The sequence below is a fragment of the Sabethes cyaneus genome, chromosome 3 (genome assembly GCF_943734655.1).
Source record: "Sabethes cyaneus chromosome 3, idSabCyanKW18_F2, whole genome shotgun sequence".
Lineage (NCBI taxonomy): Eukaryota > Metazoa > Arthropoda > Insecta > Diptera > Culicidae > Sabethes > Sabethes cyaneus.
Genome location: NC_071355.1, coordinates 71,552,643 through 71,567,017, shown reverse-complemented (window position 1 = coordinate 71,567,017; position 14,375 = coordinate 71,552,643). Strand labels below are relative to the sequence as shown.

General features: G+C 39.9%; 1 protein-coding gene across 1 annotated transcript; it reads left to right on the top strand.

Annotated features, from left to right (window-relative positions):
- Nucleotides 1-6,811: 6,811 nt before the first annotated feature.
- Nucleotides 6,812-7,871, top strand: LOC128739702 (sex-determining region Y protein-like). Its single transcript, XM_053835200.1, has 3 exons — nt 6,812-6,817; nt 6,891-7,406; nt 7,497-7,871. The coding sequence occupies exons 1-3, from the start codon at nt 6,812-6,814 to the stop codon at nt 7,869-7,871; spliced, it is 897 nt and encodes a 298-aa protein (XP_053691175.1).
- Nucleotides 7,872-14,375: the final 6,504 nt, after the last annotated feature.

Sequence of the window (14,375 nt, the reverse complement as noted above, 5' to 3'; positions counted from 1 at the left end):
TGCGCAACTTGGCCGCCCGCGCAGCGTTCTCCTCATCCATCACCCTCCTACATTCATCGTCAAACCAATCGTTCCGCTGATTCCGGGCCACATGCCCGATGGAGCTCTCCGCTACACTGCTGATGGTTGTTTTGATAGTGTTCCAACAGTCCTCGAGAGGGGCTCCGTCCAGCTCGTCCTCTTCCGGCAGTGCAGCTTCGAGTGAATGCGCGTAGTTTGCGGCGACGTCTGGCTGCTTCAGCCGCGCGAGATCTAACCGAGGCTGGCGTCGGTACCGAATGTTGTTCACAACGGAGAGTCTTGGGCGCATCTTAACCATCACTAGGTAGTGGTCCGAGTCAACGTTAGCGCTTCGATAGGATCTGACGTCGATAATGTCTGAGAAGTGCCGACTGTCGATCAAAACGTGGTCGATCTGTGATTCTGTCTGATTTGGTGACCTCCAGGTGTACTTATGGTGGATTCTGTGCTGGAAAAAGGTACTACGTACGGCCATATTCTTGGAGGCGGCAAAGTCGATAAGTCTTAGGCCCATTTCATTGGTTCGCTGGTGTGCACTGAACCTTCCAATCACCGGTTTGTATTCCTCCTCCTGGCCGACCTGAGCATTGAAATCCCCGATGACGATCTTGATATCATGTTTTGGGCAGCGGTCGTATTCACTCTCCAACTGCGCGTAGAATTCATCCTTGTCGTCATCGGTACTTCTGAGGTGAGGGCTGTGCACGTTGATGATGCTTATGTTGAAGAATCGGCCCTTGATTCTCAACCTGCACATTCGAGGATTGATTGGCCACCACCCAATCACCCGTTTCCGCATCTCGCCCATCACTATGAAAGCTGTACCCAGCTCGTGTGTGTTGCCGCAGCTCTGGTAGATGGTATGTCCATCTCTGAACGTACGTACCGTTGAGCTCTTCCAGCACACCTCCTGCAGCGCTACGACGTCGAACTTGCGGCTCTTTAATACGTCGGAGAGCACTCGAGTGCTCCCTTGGAAATTGAGAGATCGGCAGTTCCACGTCCCGAGTTTCCAATCCATAGTCCTTTTTCGTCGCGTGGGTCTATTCCGATTGTTCCAGTAAGAATATATTTGTTCTTCGTTCCATGCTTTAATATTTTTCGTGGTGACGGCTTGCAAAGCCTGCTACACCAACCCCCTGTTTCGCCGGAGGGCCAACGAAGCTCGAAAGAGCCCTCCTTTCCTGTCAGCATACGACCTTGGCTTCCACCGGGGTTGGTTACCCGATCTCCACCAAAGTTGCTCGTATCCCGGCTGGTACCACGAGGCGGTAGGAATAGGAGTTGCTGAATAAGAGGCTATGAACCACTGTAGGGTCTATTTTATGCCTACACGTGCACAAGGCACCGACGGTACGCATTATTCAGCCGTTTACCAGCCTATGATTGTGGATATATTTAATATAAATATTTTCAATGTGAGTGCTCTAGTCCATAGAACCCGTTTTTTGTCATGTACTATTATTTATTCTTTTTTGATCTTTTTGTGTTATAATTCTGTTACTGGATCATAATTATGTATAAACTCTACGATGCTTTCTATTTTGTTTTTTTTTAATATTTGGAGTGGTTCCATTATGCTTTTCAATTTTAAGAAATCCGAAATATTGACATAAAAAAACTATGAGACATCAGTTCACCGATACCAAAGCTTAAGTGCTATTAACCTATTCGATTTGTCCGAAAAAGCGCGAGCAGTTATTAGATACCGATAGACATTTGTTGCAATGCCCGAAAGCCGTCCTGAGACCAACGTATCAATTTGACAATTACATCGAAAACTATGGTTACGCGAGTTATCTTTTCGCATCCTTCGATCATAAAAAATACCTAACAACCCTGATTACTTTATCAGGGAGTTGTTCAAAAGCTATCAAGTTTTTGATATTCGATTATGATATAATGTCGTTTAAAACGCTTCAATATATGTTCTGGTTTGTAAACAAGTCATTATTAAGTGTTGCCAAGTTAATTTAATTCAATTTAATCTTCAAAAACCACCGCTGTCGGAAAAATGCAATGAGCGAGGCACGAAAACGAACAATGCTAAATTGCTATACGAAACGACACTTAGTATGTAATCGCCAATTACTTGAGATTTTCGAAAATTTTCTTGTTAAGTAATAATTACGAAAATTAAGATATAAAATATACCTTTTTTATAAATTGAATATAATGAATGGTCATAAACCGTAATTTAATTTATATCGAAAAATAATATGCACATGCAAGATTTACGGAACCACGTGACAAACTTGAATTTATTATACCTGAAAATAAAAATTAGGCATTATGAAACGAGCCAATACAGTCCCTAAGTTGATAAGCATTTCCCCTTACCAACGCTAATATGCAGAGATATAGCGCCCTACACACTTAGAATGTTCGACTGTGTGCTTGGGCAGAAACTATAAACATTCAAATATAAGCATCATGTCCGACAGCCAAGTACATGGTAGCCACAGAACTTCTTGAAAAAAATTCCCGACTTTTTCCCGATATTTTCCCGATCGGATTCAAGTTTTTCCCGACAGAAACTTCCTTCATTTTTCCGTTATAATATAAAGGTAACATATGCTGTGTATATTGCAGTTTGCAGAGCAGAACTCAAGGATCGAAACTATCACTCTACTATGAGTCTACGGAGTGCACTCGTCGATTCTGCCACGAAACAGAAGTGGAAGTTCAAATAATGTAGTAGCCGAAAATCAGGTATCTTTATGGACAGCTGGGGCACGACTGGCTTTCAAGCCCACTAAGTGTGCATCCAAATTAGTTTAAGCATGCAGCACAATTAAGGGAACTTTCCCGCCAAAACAAAGTTTCATTATTCAGGGCGCCTGGACACTGTGGAAACGAGAGTAATGAGCTTGCTGACAGCCTAGCGAAACAAGGATCAGCTCAGACAGCAGTCCGTCAATGATACGCCAAGCTGGGAAGGGCTGTTAAGAAGTCTTGCAAGCAGGACTAGAGAGCCAGGGTCAAGTATCTAGCTGATGAATGACGACGTTACTTTTTACAGCAATACAGCCTTCCGCTAGTGGCAAATTTTCGCAAGCTTCTGTCGTGCTCTGTAAAATATCTCTATTCTCGGCGTTTTCCTGGCAAAGCTCAGAAGACGAATCGATCTGCTCTCTCAGTCGGATGTTACCTTCTCCGACGCGCCGAGTTTTGTTTTGCTTTTGCAATGCTTTACTGCTTTGCTCTGCCGGCGAGTGAGCATCAGTTTGGTTTCATCTTTCTTTTTCTGCCGGAACGCTATCGAATGCATGCTCTCAAGGCCACGGAACAAATCGTTCCAGTCCATATAACTGCCTAACGCATATTCTCTTTGGGACACGGACTCGTGTCTCCAGTGTGCAAAGAAAAGATTAGCTCTGCTTGTCATTGTGCGCCTTTTGCGCAAGATGAGTGGCCGTAAGAGTAAACAGTATTTAGGCATCGCTCGGAGGGAGAGGAAACGTTGAACAGAAAACGAAAGCAATTTGATCGTTGTGAGAAGCAGATTACTCTGCCTCTGTATGCGCAAGATGAGCAAAATGAAGCCTGGGCAACCCATCTTTGTTAGCCCAAATGATGCATCAGCTTTTTAGCAATATATTAGTAATAAGGAAACCGCAACTTTTCCGATGGACTGGATGCAGGGCATATTGGTCAATGTCCCTTAGAAAGGAGACCTAACTGAATGCGGTAACTGGCGTGGCATCACGTTACTTTGCATTACTCTCAAAGTACTCTGTAAGGTAATCCTCATCCAGATCCGGGAGAAAATCGACGCTGCTCTCCAGCAATAGCAAACTAGATTTCCTGCCAATCGATGTGTGGATCATAATACGACTCTTCGTATTATGTTGGAGCAAGTCATCGAAATTCTGACCTGGGGTGACATTGCGCATCTCGTTTCGAGTGATTTTCCTTCGAGACGCCCATTTGTTTAACGTGGTCGAAACGAACGAAAATCACTCGAAACGAGATGCGCAATGTCACCCCTGTTTTCTTCTGGTACTTGTTGATTTCGAGAAGGCATTCGACCGACACACGAAAACATCTGGGGCGTACTAAGGCGTAGATGAGTTCCTGATAAAGTAGTCTATCTCATTGTTTTAATGCAAATGGCTGCACGATGGCCTCCTGTCGGTCCGTATATGTGTTACTGCAGGAGTGACATTAGGATACATATGTACTGTCACCGCAACTGCTCCTCGTTGTGATGGACAAGATTTTAATTGGAACCATTGACAGTGAACCAGACCGAGGATTACCCTGGAATCTTTTGACTTTGCCGCCCAGTTAGCTTCGAGGTACGATGCTGGTCTAACAACCCAGTGCGTTGTTATGTTATGTAATGTTATGCGGGTTTTGTGATGAAAGCTTGAATATAAATAACACTTTTTTCACTTGCAATGACCCATGTAAAACAAAACAGCGTAAAGTAGCCCAAATAGCATAGTAATAATTATCCTTTGTTTATTATTGTTATACACTCAAGTCTTTTTTTACACAGAGAATACGTGGCGCGTGAAATAAACCGTTTAAAAGGAAACCGCGTTATTCCAAAAAATGTTGTAAAAAACCGCGTTAATTCAAAAATCGTCGTAAAAACCGCGTTAATTAAAAAAACCGAAAAATCCACTCGAATTAAAAAAAAACGCTGATAAAACCGCGTTATTCAAAAATAAACCGTGTAAAAAGAGGCTTGAGTGTATTATAACATTATTTTGTGTAATAATATGACGTACATCTTTAGTAGGTGAATTAATTAGTTATATTTCCAGTCGAACAATCCTGTCGAGCAGCAGAGTCGAGGAGTTCAGTCGAGTAGTTGAGTCGGGCGTCCAGTTGTGCAGTCGAGTTAATCTGTCGAATAGAGCAGTCAACCAAGTCAACTTGTACTGGGTTCCTGGTCACTGTTGCACTGATGGAATTGAAAGAGTTGATGCGCTTGCAAGACTCGGATCATCTCATCAATTCGTACGACCTGAGCCCTTTTATGGCTTATCTGCTTCTCCTTTAAATATGGAGCTAAAATCATGCGAATGTACAAAAGTGGAATCAAATTGGAAGAGCACTATCATTGCTAGGCAGTAAAAACAGTTTATCTCTTCAGACATTTATTCACTCGTTAAATCTGAAGTTTTCGAAAAAAGATCTAAGCATTTATACTGGTCTTATAAAAGGACAAGTCCGAGCCGCTATCATCTGAAGCTTATGAGAAAACTTCAAAATGATATATACCGCTTCTATGGCATAAAAAAGAAAACTCGGAAAACCTGTTATGCCGATGTCTGGAAATTTTTAATAAAAGATTAAGGTTCTTCGACAGAGAGCTGTTAGAACTCTCTGATATATGGAGAACTACTTCCAGCGCAGAACTACTTCATCCGAAGTGCAACACCGGGCTGGTTAAATGATATTAGTCAAACAATGACGATCGCTTCTGATAGTGGTGCGTCATCTTGACAACATAGGTATAATAAAAAGGGGGATATTTCACAATTGATCAAGCAAATGGTCACAGTGATAACAATAGCCAACATGGTAAAAACAAAATACGTTATAGGTGAATTAATGGTCACTCTAATAGTGTAAAAAGATGCGCTATATATTATCAATAAACTTCTGGAGAGACACCACCCTTGAAAAATTACGCATACATATTATATTTTACGCAATAGCTAATGATCGCGTTTTAACGATACCACTGTGCATTGGAAGAACTATAAAAGCATGTTTCTTTTGACTTCGAAAGAATGAATGTAGCCCAGCGGCGCTTAGAGATATTGAGATAAAGGAACTTTTTGCAAAAAAAAATCCCCACTATGCATTGGTCTTTTTTTACAGATGTCACCGATCTTCTAAACAAACATACGGTGCTCAACTGGAAATTATCAATTTTACTTTCCTAATTCACATTATCCACTTTGATATTCAATGACCATTTTTATGAAAATTCCAGATCGAATAATTACCTAATGGTTTCCTCAATACTTGATTGACAAGTTTGATTACTCAGTTTATTTTATACTAATTGCTTACTAGTCTTTAGGCACTTTTTAACCCGTTTTGCGATTATTATCATGCACTTTTCTTAAGGGCCAGGATGAATGAAAGATTGGTTCAAACCCGTCTTTCAAAACAAAAAATCCTGATCTAATATACTGAAATAACTACCTCAATATAGGAACTTATTAGACAGTTTTCAATACAGCAACGACGCAAGTAAAAGCGAAATCTCGGTACCTTTCGACAGACGCGGTGAAAATCGACTGCATTAATTGGTCTTCTGCGCTGAGCTCACACGATATGATTCAACCTGTTGAACAAGTATTATTTTAGCTAGCTATCAAAACTATCCCATCAAATATTTAATTGTTTTACAGAGTGTGTCAATGTGCATCTAAGCGACGTGTATGAGCTTACTGTCAATGGACCGTGGCACGTGTTATGCAGGGAGTGTTACATTTGTTATATCAAAGCTTCTCGCTCGGTGGTGCGTTTTGTCCCACAAAATTGCGAACCAAGATATGGCACCGTTCAAGCACGTGTATCCGACGAAAAAAAAGGTGCGCTCGAATGACACGGTTCGGAAGTTTTTGCTCTTAGAGAGAGGTCCAAAATTGTACTAGGTGGTCACTTTGGTAAATGAAAGACGGTACCGACATCTTTGCTGACATTCGTGCGCTACCGAAGACAAACCGAGAGAAAGGATGTATAAAACCATCCGAAACGGCAGGCAAAAGCATCATTCGATCGTGATCACTTGTTTCAATCAAACCTAGGAAAGGTCGATATGAAGGTAAGTTAAAGATTAAGGTTTGAAAACCGATTCAAATTTTAATTATTGCTATTGAAATTTTTTATCATTTAAGGCGTTTACGGCAATCATCCTCACACTATTGGTCATAGTACCAAGGATATCAGCTGACAGTACGAAGGAGAAACGTAGTGTCGCAGAGCATGGGTCGCAACTAGGAGGATACAACAATCACGTCCTCCAGCAACAGCAGCAGCGTGCTCATCAGTATAGTGCTCCTGTTGTGCAAGACCATTACAGCCAGTACGAGGAACATCATTCGTCTCAACAGCACTGGTCACAACCTGACGAACTGCTGAATGGTCAACAACAATATGAACAACACGCCGTACAGCATCAACCAGATTATGAATCATTCAAACTGCACACATCAGTTCGCGGGCAGGAAGTACAACATCATCCTCAACAGCATGAACAAAATCACTACGAAGCGGACACCTATGAGAAGCCAATCCAGGACAACAACCATTATGAAAAGCCGATCCAGGCCAATAACATCGAGTATCACTACCCTAGCCAACATAACCAGCATGATTCTGTATCTCATCAGGAGCTTGGTCACAATAATCAAGTGGCCTACCACTACTCTCATCAACCACAAGAACAACAACAACAGCAACAGCAACAACAACAACATCATCATTACCATCATCAACCCCAGCAGCAGTACGTCTATGAAGCTCCAAAGGAGCTCACAAAGGAAGTTCGTTTTCCGGTAGAAAGTCAACAGCACAGGTATCCAGTAGTGCACCACGAGCAGCAGCAACAGCATCATGTTCCTGCACATGTGCCGAGTCAAGTGCCCTACAAAGTGGCACGACCCATGCCCTACCCTGCAGCAGTGATGCTGCAGCACACGGAACAGCCAATGTATAAAGACATCAACGTGGTTCACATTCCAAAACCAGTCGCAGTTCATGTCGAAAAGCCTTATCCAGTGTACATGGAACGGCCGGTGTATGTGGAAAAACCCATCCCGCTGAAGGTGGTCATTCTCCGTGAGAAAAACAAGTCCTGGTGGTCGAAATTGCTCTAACTCAGTATGCTTTAGTAGGTTTTGCTTTAAGCTTTAGGTCGTAATTATCGTAAAGAAAATAATTGAATGAATTATTTATTTCAAAATAAAGTCGTTACACTTCACTTCAGGCACCGTGTAGTTACTATCATTTGATGACACGATTTAATACGCTGACATGACTTTTGAAAATTTTCATTGCGTAAAGCAGGGCAACATAGTACCGTAGCCGCACACAATTCCAATCAGCTCCTACTTTTGAACCAAAATAGTCGTTGTTTATGAAATTGAATCAAAACCAAACTCAAGGGATGCCAGGTGATTTTTTGAAAAGTCTTCACGAATCAAGGAAAAATGTCTTCATTTGCCTTCCTTCGGCTTTCCGCCCATTTAAACTGCATGGTGAAGACATGTCTTCACATGTCTTCAAGTGAAGACATTTCACCTTTTTGTAACAAAAATGTCTTCAAAATGAAGACATGTCTTCACTTCTGGCATCTCTAATACTCAGATACACAGATGTTGTGCTATGTAGTTATGTGTCAATTATTAAAAGTTACTGGTGTTGATACGCCATGCACTTCAAAATAAATATCATTCTGCAGCGGCTAGCGAAAAACACCACTATAGGGCCCTGTTATGTAAGTCACAACGAGCAACTCGATTCGACTCAGTCGTTGTCGAGTGTCAAATGCGGAAAGAACGGGCAGCATAGCGACTCGATGAATAACCAAAATAAAGCAAGCTAAGGTGTCTGGTAATTCACTCACTAGCTTTTTAGCGCTCGACTCAGTCGAGTTAAGTCGACAAGATCGTGACGCATGTGACTTACATAATACTAAAAGTGGGTTAGCCGAGCAAAGTGATACTCGACGTGGCTTACAGAATAGGGCCCATAATATATTTTCTTAGACAAAATGCTAAGGTTTAAGCACATTAACAGGACCTAAACGATTACAAATTTTGAAAAAAACACAATTTTTATTCAGAATTCTATTCTACACACTTTTCCGCTTATTTGGTAGTAACTTTGTAATGTTCCTGATCGCGGGAAGTGGATGAAAAAGGACCATACACATAAGTATTCCTGGTTGGTAAATGCCCCCCCCCCTCTCGCAGTGCTCGGCGCCACCGACGGTGGGTCGCCTGAAACCCTCGCGGCTTGTGGCCGTCTCGCCTTGAATCGTTGGTGTTATTATAGGTATTTTTAGTTGGTATTGTTATTGACTAATGTTTTATGGAAAAGTCTAAAATTTCTCGAGTTTGATTAGTTTTTGAGTTATACAAAAAATTATGTGTTTTTTGTATGAGAGCCCCATCTTCAAGAGGAGGAGGGGTCTTAAACCACCGTAGAAAAAAATCCTGGGTCCTATTCTCACAGTCACAAGACTCATCTCACTTCTCTCACAGGCCCTTTTCATAGGTTAACCTTACCTCACCTTACAGGCCCCATTTGATTTGTACAGTTGGTAACAGTAATTCCCAGAATCGCGAATATTGTGCTCTGACGTTAGGTGAGGTGACGGTGATAATAGAGCTCCCTGCCTCCAAAAACTCCCACATGCCAAATTTAGTTCCGTTTCCTTGATTAGTTCTCGAGTTATGAGGAAATTTGTCCCCCCCCCTCTTAGAAGAGGGAGGGGTCTCAATTCACCATAAAAAAATCCTTCCTCCAAAAACCAGACATGCCAAATTTGGTTCCATCTTCCATTTACTTAATTAATTCTCGAGTTATGCTCGAGCTCTCGAGTCGAGTTATTAATTCTCGAGTTAATTTATGTATCATTTGTATGGGATTTTCCCTTCCCAGAGGGGGAGTGGTCTTAAACCATCATAACAACCTTTCTTGGCCCCAAAAACCCCTGCATACAAATTTTCACGCCAATCGGTTCAATAGTTCCCAAATCTATAAGGAACATACAGACGTAAATTCATTTTTATATGTATAGATCCTATGGGATATATTGTTATGGTCGCCATAAACTAAATCGATCAGGATGATCTAACAGTAACACTTTTATTTTTCTGCTCACGGATGTACTTTCAAGTTAACAAAGCTGGCGGAATGATTTGGCTTCTTACCAGAGCAAACTGTATGATTCATAGCTTTGTAGCGAAAAGCTTCATTAAATTATAGCGGCAGCTGTCAAGCAGTGGAACAGAGACTGCTTAAGGTTATAATCTGATTCTTATTTATTTATTTACACATTTGCATTTTACTGGATTGTAAATGGTTGAATAATGCGCTCTAGAACTACCACGAAGTTTCACAGCCACTTAGTCAGCAACTCCTATCTTTACCTCCTCGTGGTACCATCCGGGATACGCTCCTTAGTGGAAATCGGACAACCGGTGGAAACTAGGGTCGTATGCGAGCAGAGAAGGGGGCACTCATGCGAAGGCTGAGTGTAAACTTTCCGCCTGTAAGACGGATCTTGTAGGAGATATGACTACTAAGAACCAAAGCAGAGGGTCCAAAGCCCCTAAAGTAGGGTGGCCAAGTCTGAAAATTACAAAAACCGGCCGGTCGATCCTGCCTTCAAAAATGCGGGGGGGAGTTGTGGCAGCATATTAGAGGATTTAGCTGTAATGTGTAACGTGCGTTAGACAGTTTCCTGTGTAAATTATTGAAGATAGCTAGTTTTTTGAGTGACAGCTACTTGCTTCTGGCGCTAGTGGACAATTTAATGTATATTACCGCCAGAAGCAAGGTATTATCACTGCAAAACTAGCTATCTTCAATGATCCAATGTTCAGGATTGGTAATAAATTCAGCAAAAAGTACAAATCCGGCTTTATACGTCAGAAAACCGGCCTTTTTGCTGGATTGACCGGCCACCGGCTTTGCAAGTGAAAAACCGGTCGGGCCGGCCAAAAACCGGCCACCTGGCAACCCTACCCTAAAGGAGGATGGTTTTAAAAACTGTTATCTATAGCTATTATGTAAAAACTTGAATGGATAAACCCCTAATCCAAGGTGTGACGCGACCCGTACCGAGGGATGAATGGCGGAGGGGGTTCTATAAATTCTCTCGCCGCAACAGAGCCTGTGAAGTACCAGGGCGCCCTTCACAGTAATTTGCCCTTGCTGTGAGTCGACAAACGAAGATATGGCTTCAACTCTCTACTCACGGGTCGAGGTCGAGATTCACTCTGCATCAAAGTAAATTGATATATACCAGGTATATGACAATGCGAGCTGTCATATACACTTTGCACTAACACATCTACACTAGTTCCGAGATTTCGAGCATTTTGTATGGAAAATTAGTTAATTTTTTAAAAAAATCGTTGGATACGCAAGATTTGTCTTTTTCTTCTTACAGCTTTTATGTTTATGCTTAGAACATTATTTCTAGTATGTATTTTCATGAATACAATGAAGTACAACATTCCAAATTGCAAGCGGAAATTTTTTCGTCAAAGCGGCATCAAGATATCTCAAAGAAATGTCCTTATATCGCTTTCCTACAAGTAGTAAAACAAAAAAGAAATTCTTTAAAATGCTCGGACATGATTGTTCAATAAGCAGCATGAGCAACATTGTAATCCGCCCGCGATATTTTTCGTCTGATTTCTGGTAAGCTTTTAAAGTGTTAATTAGCATCTAAGACTGTTTTGTAGCAATCTAAGATTACTTTTTATGGTTTTCTATGTAGTGTTGAGACAAGAGCATATATATCAAACAACGTGAGCGGGCAAATTTATGATAAAAAGGTATCATCTTGGAATAGTGACTTCAACTTAAGGATTTTCAAGCAGTAGCACAAGCACACGGAGAATAAAAATATAGTTTCAACCATATTTATGGTTGTTTTACGCATAAACAAAAAATTCGTTTTGTTTCAAACTGAAATGTATGATTGAAATGAAAATATTTATTGCTATATCAATGTTAACTTCAAATTTAAAAATACTTTACATTTAATTCAAAACTGTTATTTTCTTGATTCAAACAGAACCTCGTTTTGAAACAACAATATTTTCAGGTTGTTATAAAAATATATTATTGAGGCTTAAAGCAACAATCATTTTGTTTGAAACAAACTGGAGCTTTTTCGCTCCGTGCATCTATTCGAATAAAACTATTTTTTAAAAGAAGACATCAGAGGCAGATATTCAAGAGCATCATGCAAGCAAAATGTTGGACGGAACGTGTTTTAATTTAAGCAACCGTATACCGTATTGATCGTGAAGTATTAGAAACATTAATTCATTTTTCAATTGTACATCGAAATAGTTAGTCACCCATGTTCTCAAATTTTTTCCGCATAATTAAAGAAAGCTACAAGTGCAAATGACTTAAAAATATATTCCTTACATTTCATTGTACATGTTCAAATATTTCTCTGGAATAATATAGCTGCATTCATTAATTACAATTAATTTAGTTTTAATTTTCATGCAAGTTCCACCATATTTCAGAACTATTTCTTCTTCTTTCTACACACACTAATGCAACCCTCGATGGTCACATACCTGGTATATATCAATTTACTTTGACTCTGCATAGAGTTCTGAATTGAGAAACTGGCCATGTCAGTCAAAAACTCGCATCATTAAACCAACGACACTCACTGATTACGTAAAACATGTGTTGCGGGTTTAATGATGAGAAGTTCTCGCGAGCTACTGAGTTGCCATGGCCAATCTCTCAATTCAGAACTCTATTCTGAAGAGATGTTTCGACCCTCGAAGGCCAATGGAGTATAGGATACGCTCGGCCGTCAATAATAGATCATTACACGGGAGCTCCTAACCACACTTTTTTGACAGCACTTGGTGGTTTGTTTACGTGGTGTTAAATTTTGAATTGAGTTTTCTATCTTTGTCCGGCAGATAATGATAGAAATTTATAGTTTTTATTGAAGAGAAAGTGCCTTACATGCATTTTACAGAAATTGATGCAGTAATCCTTCACAAAATTTCAAATCGAAGCTGCTGGATGTGACAAAAACATGTAAACAAACCACCAAGTGGTGTCATTTGACGGCAAAATGACGTCATCGCAAAATGATCTATGCCGCAACCGCGGTGCTAGGTGAAAATTAGTATTTTTCTGTCCATGTGGTACTTGCTCTGGATGGCCCTTTGGGCTTTCAAACGTTGTTAAAAAATCGCATATTTTCCCACAAAAAGCTTATTTATTCGACGAAAATGACCATGTAATGCGAACATATTTTACATTTGCTTCAGATTTTTATAATTCCATTCTTTTTTTTTGTTAGATTATAGTCACTTTAATAGCTTATGTCATTCGTGACTTCTGCGGGGCTGGGATTTAAACCCGGTTCCTCGACGTGAGAAGCGTGAATGCTAACCACTACACCGGGACTGACCCCATTCTGTCTATTTGTAAATATTTTTTTACAAAAAATAATTAAAATTCAAAATTGAGTGACTTAGGGTAGATGATCCATTAGTTGCGCCACTAAGCACAATATAACTTCATTTTGCTTGTTTATTGAGGTATATGCTTCAATTAATGCTTGTGGGATTTAAATTTATTAAATACAAGGTATTTGTCACAAGGCAAGACAATTGCTTTCGTTGTACGAGAAGATTTATAAAGAAAAAATGAATTTTCCGATTCAATTATATTGTACCAACAGTTGCGCTAATGTTTCTTTAATTAAGTTTGATGTTCCTTTAATTGTGGTATTCCATATACATTGCTAGGTTGCTAAGTGAAAAAAACATCGTAGCAAAACTATAGATGAGCGCCTATAGTTGTGCGCTTCAACTGCGCGTTAGATTTTGGAAAATTGGCATTTTAGCAAATAATGCTTTAATTTTAAATGGTGTAGTCTAACTACCAATACTTCTAAAAACCTGTATTATATAATGAATGTAATTGTTTTATCTAAAATGCTACGGTGACGAAAATATGCATTAATAATGAATAGTAGCGCAGCTATTGGTACTACCACAACTATTGGATCAACTACCCTAATTCTGCGATTATTGGCTTTTTACCCTTTGTATTGTTTTCTTTCATAATTCCATTAACTAATCTAATGTACAAAATTAGTATAATCAATATATATATATATTGATAATATAATATATTGATTCTACTACAAAATTTTGTGAAAAACATGAAAAAAAGATAAACGAAAAATGATTGTAAATGTAGATGGGACTGTCTTGCGGTAAGTGACAGTTTACATCTCGTGTTTTGGAGGCATGCGCCGCATGCGCACTGGTGATCGTGTGAAAAACGCTATAAGGTATAGGCATTGATTTCGGACACTCAAGATTGTTAGTAACCAATGTAAGCAATTCCGTGCATCCGAATAAAACTCTGGACTTATATATTTGATAGTAGCAAAACTTTAAACACGAAATGTATAATTTCGTCCTTGTAATATTATCACCCTACACGGAAATCATTACGTTACTATCAGTAAAATCGCTCTTTTTTCCAAACGAACCCGATTCAGAGGTAATAATTCATACCTTCACCCTATTTACGGCGAATGAGAAAGTGAGGTTTGTTTTTATTTTGGGTGCATGTTTTTCGAC

What these genes read in the sequence shown, in the direction of transcription:
- LOC128739702 (XM_053835200.1), top strand. An exon ending in AGCTTGGTCACAATAATCAA is followed by an intron (nt 7,407 to 7,496) that starts GTGGCCTACCAC and finishes CATCAACCCCAG; the next exon opens with CAGCAGTACGTCTATGAAGC.